Source organism: Neopsephotus bourkii, unplaced genomic scaffold, assembly GCF_033783945.1.
Source record: "Neopsephotus bourkii isolate Nb327-2 ecotype Australia unplaced genomic scaffold, CSIRO-AGI_Nbou_v1 NB_1477, whole genome shotgun sequence".
In the NCBI taxonomy this organism is placed as follows: domain Eukaryota; kingdom Metazoa; phylum Chordata; class Aves; order Psittaciformes; family Psittacidae; genus Neopsephotus; species Neopsephotus bourkii.
Genome location: NW_026901953.1, coordinates 435,894 through 443,790, shown reverse-complemented (window position 1 = coordinate 443,790; position 7,897 = coordinate 435,894). Strand labels below are relative to the sequence as shown.

The 7,897-nt window shown below is 46.0% G+C and overlaps 1 protein-coding gene across 5 annotated transcripts in view; it reads right to left on the bottom strand.

Moving 5' to 3' along the window:
• Nucleotides 1-245: 245 nt before the first annotated feature.
• The window catches only part of TXNDC16 (thioredoxin domain containing 16), a 40,159-nt gene continuing 32,507 nt past the window's right edge, over nucleotides 246-7,897 (bottom strand). For all 5 annotated transcript variants that reach the window (XM_061369182.1, XM_061369186.1, XM_061369184.1 and 2 more), the window contains 4 exons: nucleotides 4,759-4,897; nucleotides 3,980-4,140; nucleotides 2,241-2,431; nucleotides 246-868 (listed from right to left, as the gene is read on the bottom strand). In XM_061369182.1, the coding sequence (XP_061225166.1) occupies nucleotides 588-868; nucleotides 2,241-2,431; nucleotides 3,980-4,140; nucleotides 4,759-4,897 (772 nt within the window). In that variant the 3' untranslated portion in view covers nucleotides 246-587. The remainder of the gene's footprint in view (nucleotides 869-2,240; nucleotides 2,432-3,979; nucleotides 4,141-4,758; nucleotides 4,898-7,897) is intronic.

The following is a 7,897-nucleotide window of genomic DNA, read 5'->3' as shown; positions in this document are numbered from 1 at the left end:
TTTCCCTCCCAGCTCCACATTGCTATTTGAGAGCAGGACTTGCCAACACAGGAGTAGAGCTACTGCTGCAACTGGAAGGACAGAAACGTGTTTTTTATCCTGGAATCACTCACCCTTCCTGCGTGGGGGCAACCAAAGCACCTATGTGTGAGACAGAAACTGCAGAGCAGGGCTCCGCTGATTCGACTTTTCCAGTGTAGTTTGCTATGCAGAAGAGCCTCTAGCATGTGGTTAGCTCACCCCAGCTATGGGGAGGGCCAAGCTTCCACACAGCAACCTTCCTTGCAGATCTGCTCTCACTGCTTGCTGTGAAATGCAATCCCAACAGCAGGCCGAGGAGGGCCAGCGTGTGGGGTGCATGGTCACATTCCTGACATCAGAAATCACAGCCACGGCACAGTGACCAGCACACTGCAGCTGGGAGCTCACACCGAGACTTAGGGGCTGTTTTATCCCTTCACCATTAATTACAGCTGAAAGCACTTCTCTCCTTGATGTAAAGGCTCATACAGGGCTGGGAAAGTGAGAGGGTTTTCTGGGCACCATCCCACATCTTTCACTGCCCTGGGCAGGGTTATGCCCAGCTCTCAGAGCTCGCTGTGTCTCTTGCCCTGCTTCTCCCTTGCTGCCAGCCTCGGGGCTGTCCCACGCAGGTCCCTCCCAGGGGACCCCACTTTCTCCGCCTTGGTCTCCTGGGATGGCTCGTCCCCCGTGACTGTGTCCCCTCCTGGGCTTTCAGGCGGGTTCTGTTTCAGTGTGTCCCTGTGGTGGTGGGACGTGTGGAGTGGGAGCTCAGTGGCGGTCTCCATCATCTGAAGGAAATCGTAAGCAGGAAGAGGTGGTTTCCAGTCTTCCTCAGACAAGGTACCTGAAAGCAAATACAGTCCCATGTTAGTAAGTTAAGAGCTAAGCAGCTCTACTTCACAAACACTTCCCTTTCAAAGGAATTACAGCTATTTTTTTTGCTCTTCAAGTGAATGCAAAATTAAAGATTGTTTCTTAAAGATCACCCTCTTTCCTCCAAAACTCATACCACCAACCAAATTAAACCAGCCTGAGGTGCATTAATATGTACTGGAGCTGGTCAAGGCTCTGTTCCCAAAGGCTGTGGCTGTCCACCAGTGGTGGATGTTTCATTCAGGCCCCAGACAGACTGTATCAGTGACTGTGCATTACTGGGACATCATCAGGAGTGAGGGGACTGCTGTTTACACAAGGAGGAAGTGGTCCCATTATGTGAGGATACTCTTTAATTTGTGCTTTTAAGATTGATCACACAGTTCATAGCACTTAAAAGCCTGATGAAGGAGGCTGTGATGGCTGGAAGTGCCCTTGGCCATGCAGTAAACTGCTCAGCCATTAGCTCACCCCACTGACACCCGCAAAAATTAAGGTCCCTACCTAGAGACCTACATGACAGCCAGGCGCTTTCAGCAGTGGCAATGGGGAGGACGGCTGGCTCATGGGGTTCTCCCAGCAACTACTGGGTCAGAAATGGTACTTTCATCTCCAGTAAGAGTCTATATACATTCTACCCCCACCAGGCTGAGGCCAGCTTTTGGAAACACTTGCTTTGAAAGGCTCGTTTTAAAATCCACAAAAATCAAAATGGAGTCACCCCATTGCCTTTCCAGAGCCTGGAGCAGACTGGCAGCTGGCAATCCCTAAGATCCCTGTAGCATCCCATGGCTACACACTACACAAGGAAGGCATATCTGTGCTGCCTTCCTCCAAAGCTTCAGCAGGCTGATCAAAGCAGGAGGGTTGCAGTAAAATGCTACATGGTACAAGCCAACCCTTCATGTCCCAGTGAACATAGCAAAGCACCAGCTTCCTTATCCTTTCCCATTCAAAAAAAATGTTGAAAGGGGCCTAAAGAGCAGTTATCTCTTATGCTGACAACTGGGAGCTGAGAGACTTTTTATTAGCAAGCTGTATTTCGGGTCTGTTCACAGCAACTGGAGAGCACAGCCAGGTTTGGGGATTATCACGGGGAAGAGATGTCAATTCAGAACTATTCATGCTTGGCTCTGAACATTAAACAGTCCCCAAGCAAACTTGTGAGTGTGGGTATTCTCTTCTGGCCGGACTATTTGTACTTCTCTAGCTCAAACTAGCACAGCTAGTTTTTCCATCATTAGATTCCAGGGAAGACAATTTATTGCATGCAGCGTCTTCTCATAAACAGACCGGAGCTAACCGTGCGTGCTTAGGAACATTACAAATGCGTGCCTACTTACTGCTGGGAATCTCCAGTCCTGCTTTTAGCTTCTCCAGCCAAGACAAGATGTTCATTTCAGAAATGGACTGCTCTGATGGGAACTTGAATACCTGACCCCCAACATGAAGGTTCACCCAGATGAGAACAGGCAGTGAAGGCATGGTAGCAAAGTATGCCTTTAGGATGCCGCGTCCCACCGGAGTCTTTTTCCTGTTGGGAAGAGGAGATTCAACTTGCTCACCAGTGGTTTGGCAGCACAACAGGACTGAGAGCCAAGCAAGCACCAAAGCCCTGGGGCCATATCCAGCAAAGCACACAATTTTGCCTGTGGGATAGCTCTAGAAGCTCACCGCACTATTTATAATCACAATGCCTTAAGCAAGCTATTAGGGTCCAATGGAGAGGGAGCAGAGAGCAGATTGGGAGTTTAAGGAAAACCTCAAGCAGGAAGAGCTGGGGGAAACTCTGTAAGAGGGTGTGAAATATTCTCCACCTTCAGTTTTAAAGAACAGGTGAGGCAGGAGCGGGACAGGTCCTGCAGCCCACCATGGTTAGCCCCTGTTTGCAGGCAGAGCTACCAGCTTCCTCCAGCCCAGCTGTGCCACTGCAGGGAGACTGCAGCAGGTGGAAAAGCAGGAGCTGATGCAGAGGGCTGTGCTCAGGTGGTCAGCCCTTGGGCAGCTGATGAGTGCTTCCCCAAACAGAAGGAGCTGGGACAGCAGCTTCCCCAGGTGACACAGAGAGCCAAAGAGGATATTGAGATGGAGGGACAGCAAGCCCACAAAGGCACTGAGTCCTTCTGGAGCTATTTTCAGGCTGACAGTGATGCCTGAGGTTTGAGGTGGCTCTCACCATGGGAATGTGGTCCTCTGTCTAGGACCATCCTATTCTTCCCAAGCCACTGGCCATATTCTGCCCTTTTTTGTGGCAATGCCCCTGTGCTCTGACAGAGAACATGTCTTTCTTTCTCAGGAAGGGAGATAAAAGGCAGATGTGTAGGTGGGGAAGTTCCAGAGGCTCTCATTTCTTGTGCATTACTGGCAAACAAATTGTCTTCTCTTTGAAAACATGTGGATTCCCCGTTAGCTAAACTTCAGCCCACGCTGCAAGGCGCTTCCCAGACTTTAAAGCACGGTATGATTGAGACAGCGAGGTGTCTCTGGACTCGGGCAAAACAAACAGAGGCTAAAAACTGAGAACACAACTAGGGAGGGAGGATTAAAAAAATCCCCTCTCCTACAACTTTCTATTTCTTAGCTCCTGGATTCATTTTGTTTCTTGAATAAAGTTTGCTTTACGGAGCTTCTTCTGGTTGTCCCTTCTGAAAACTTCCTTTCCCCCAGTAAACAATCACTACTTGCCCTATTGTGCTTCCTTCTATTTGCCAGTGGAAAATCACCATAAGACACTCCAGAAAGGCAAATTTACTTTTTCTCCCACATGCAACAAGAGTATAAACAAGACCAGAGCCAGGGTCAAGCTACTATGTGATATCTTTGAGATCATTTTACTCTATTGAAAATTACTTCTGCAATCAATTAAACATTTATTAATTTTACTTTGACATGCAATTTTGCAGCTGCCCAGAACATACTGAATCACTGCTAAATGATTTGACCTCCCAACTCATGATGATTTTAGACCAAATAATCACATTACCAGCTAGTGCTTTCAGTAATTGCAGACTCATTTTTTTCTTGCCCTGAAAGGCTGAAAGTGAGCTAATGGAAACAGGAAAAGAGAGTTCTACACACTCACAAGTTCAACCAGCAAGCCACAAATGCTTGCTGAGATCTTTCTTTTGCCAGCTTCAGCATTTCCTCGCTTTCCATTTCACCGATGTCACCATCACTGAACAAAATGAGGAAGGGCTTTCTGAGTTGCAAGTAGTGGGGCAGATTTTGCACGGTGATTTCTGGCTGCAAAACATCAAAACAAGAAGTTGGGGTTTATGGGGACAATAGTACGGGTCACAGTTAGACTTTCTGTCCTTATGCGAGGGGTGCAGAGGTAAGCAAGGGTGTAGTGCCCATGTTGAACGTAAGTAGCTTAAAAGCAAATGTGAGTGCTGGGATATTGGTGCATGCTGGAGATGACTACCCCCAACCATGCCCGTTGCAAGTGAAGTCTGTATGAGCAAGCTGTGCACTCCAAGATGAAGGGGTGTGAGCAGAGAAGGCAGCAGCAAGGCCAGCTCAGCCCAGCTTCATGTCTTATGGCTATAACCAGCCTCTGAAAGGCATGTGCAAGAGGCAGGGAGCAGACCCTGCAAGAGGCCAACCCATCACAGCAGGGGGTATGTGACTACAAGAGCAAGCCAGTCAATTGACTCCCAGGGTCTCCTCACATGAGACCACACAGCAAACAGCAGATTTCTGTCCAGACTGTCTGATCCTAGCCATAAAACTTAAAACCAAATGTAATTAAGCATGATAAAAATAAGCAACCATATTTATTTTGCCCAGCTCCATGCTATAATCAGTTCTACTGCAAATGACCGCAACAGAAAAAGGACACTTTCTTTTTATTTTACTTACAAAAATGTCCAGCAATTCATATCTGATCACCTGCACCATGTCCTGTGCACTCTGTTTGGACAAAGGGATGCTTTCCACGCTCTTAGCTCCGCCCCTGGCAAGGAGGAGGGCTGGGGGAGACACTCCATATTTACGGGATCTGAAAAAGAGGAATGGGGAGAGATAAGGCCAATGTGTTCCCTTGTCCCCTTCTGAAACAAGCACTTACCCTAAGACACTAAACACACACACACACAACCAGGATTTTCTTCTGCAAAAAGACATCAGCAGCTAAATAATCGGGAAAATCCAAAACACTGCCAACAAAACTATTTGTTGGTGCTTCTCTTTTGTTTTCACACCTGAATGGGTGTGAATGGGTCCAACTACCCATCCAGTGCTTTACCTCCCAAGCCAAAGCAAACAGCAGGTCTTTGACTCCATCCAAGGGACACCAACCTACATAAAATAAGCTCCAGAATATCTGATTCTTGGCTTGGTGAACACGGGTAATTTTGCTGAAGTCCAGCCCTGCATTAGAGCAACATGCATATACTCCTGGAGAACTCAGCTCATCCTTTGTTCCCCAATGTTCTTCTGGTACAAGGGTTCAATGGTATTTAAAGAAAAGCTGAGAAGGTGGAAAGAGCAGAAAAAGGAGAAGTCTGAGCAATGAAAGGGCAAGGGGGTATATCAAGATGGGAGAGCGATTTTCTGGAAGTCTGAGGAACTTCAGTCCTGAAGGTTCCAGATGTCAGTGCCCAGAGGAAGGGCACAATGGAGGAAATCAGCTGCCTCGACGTTTTTTTGAGGGGCATCTGTAGTTTGTTTGTCAAAGGCCGCTGGTAATTTTTCAAGAGCTGTGATACCAGAATTGCTGGGGAAGTGAGCGAGAGGAAAGGACATTTTAGGCTGGGGAGGTGGGGAGGTGGAAAGCTTTTGATTTCCTGTTCAAAAGTAATCCAGTTCATCTCTCTTCTTTTTTCTCCATACACGGAAAATGCAATGCAGACTCAGCCTGCTGCAAAGGCAGCTCTTAGAAAAGTCGCATTACAACCAATTGCTCTTCCCACCATGGTTTGCCCAGGCAAATTCACTTCTGACACTTATTTTAGCAGTTCTGAATGGGATGGAGATCCTTCAAATATGCTTTAAAAACCTCAGTGTCGAGTGGTTTAGGTCATCAATGCCAAAGCAAGTGGAGGGAACTGCAGATGGTCCATTTTCATGATGTTCAGCTCATACACAGGCTTTTCAGTTCCTCCATCAAGGAACACTTACTAGAAATTTCTGGTGCACCCCAGATCTGCACTAATGCCTTGGAAAATAGCAGTAATGAATGACCACGAACTTTCCTGAGGCCTTCAGATGTTGTGAATCCATTGCTAAACTGTTCTTGGATTTATCTGAGCCATTTCAGCTTTTTGAGTTTATCTTTGTAAATCCAGCCCTGAGCTAAGCTTTCCCCTTTCTGTTTGGACCCCCAGGTTCTGCTGCTCAAAGAAGTTGAGTCTCACACCTCTGGTTATGTGTGGGAATCCTCTGAGCTATTAGGAAGATCCTTCACTTCCCTCTCTGTTGTTTTTCAAATGAAACTGTATTTTTCCATTAATTAAGAATTGTAAAACCCTTGGAAAAAAAACACAACAAACCACAAAAAAACAACAGGGATTTTGAATTTCTCAAACTTCCACGTTTTAACCATGTCTCAGAGGAGGTAAGGACTCTTGCTCCCTATGTCTTGTTCAGCAGCCTTGGACAAGGAAGTTTTTTATATACCACTAGGAAAACAACAAATTCTCTACCTCATAGCTAGAGTCTACCCTGAAATCACTTCTCGCCTTACTGCTACCAGTTGCTTGTATTGTTGCTTGTGACAGCTTTCTATTTATATAGCAGAGGCATTTGATGGGTAATATGAGACTCACATTTAAATCAAAAACATCTGCAAACAAATACTTGGCAAGAATCTATGGCATCTGAGTATGTAAGAAATAAATAATGACTTCATTCAAACCATTTCTTCCTTAACACTTCTTTTTTTCACTAGTTACCAACCAAGCATGTGTTTGCTGAGCAAACAGTTTTGCTAACAACATGCTTTGTATATTTTGTATACCTTTTTCTCTGGGAAGAGAGGACTCAGCTCTCCATGACCAGGGAGCCACAAATATTTCCTCCTTGAGCGTTTCACAGAAGAATAGTTTTCCTTTGCTTAAGAAGGGAAGTGAGCCTGGCTCTTGCACAAGTAATTCCTGTAAGTGTTTACTTTCTACTTACAGTTGAGAAGATGACCCCAGCAACAGTAGCTTCACCTACAAATCACAGCCAAAATCCAAACTTGGCAGAATGAGCATCAATAGAAACTGTATTAAATATTCCAACTAAAAAGAAGCATGCTGCAGACTGTGGCTGGAGCACAAGAATGGAGGTATATTCTTGCATTTGTCATTGCTGAGAGAACACCCTGCCCTCCTTTGCTTAACTTCTATCTGCTGGGCTGAGATCCTTGAGGGACAAAGTCTTTTAGCTTGAAGGGGGTCAGGTTTTTCATCCTGATGCTGCTGGCTGTGACTCCTTGACCTGACATTGCCCAGTGACCTCCCACCCCAACACTGAACAAGCTTTCTAAGACCCAGCCACTGGTGCTTTGAGCACTGTTTGGTTGATAGAGTGTACTACCAAGATATTTGCATTTCTGTTCCCTGGGCATACCACAAAATGCCCATATCTCATCAGATGTGCAAGAGATGCATCACATCTGTAAGAAACTAATGAAAACAATTCACTCTTGCATTCCTGGATGCTAAACCTACACCTGGAAAACGGGCCAAGAACCTTCTGGGGTTTTTAATTCTGCTTTGATAGCTAATTCCTGATGGAAATGAGATGCCAGAACAAACTGAAGATTCTCCCTGGATCTAACTGATAAATAGTCACTGAAGCATCTCTCACAGTCTACTCCAACGCATTTTGCCCCTTCTGGTGTGAGTCTGAGTCTTAATGACACAGTTAAGTGCACAGACTGATACATGTTTAGATCCCGTTAACTCAAATTTTGCTTAAAGTTAGGGCCACAATTGATGCTCTTATTCAGTCAGGAGCTGACCAAGAAGGTCTTGACTTTGCCGTTACCATATGTGCAGGAGAAAGGCTACTA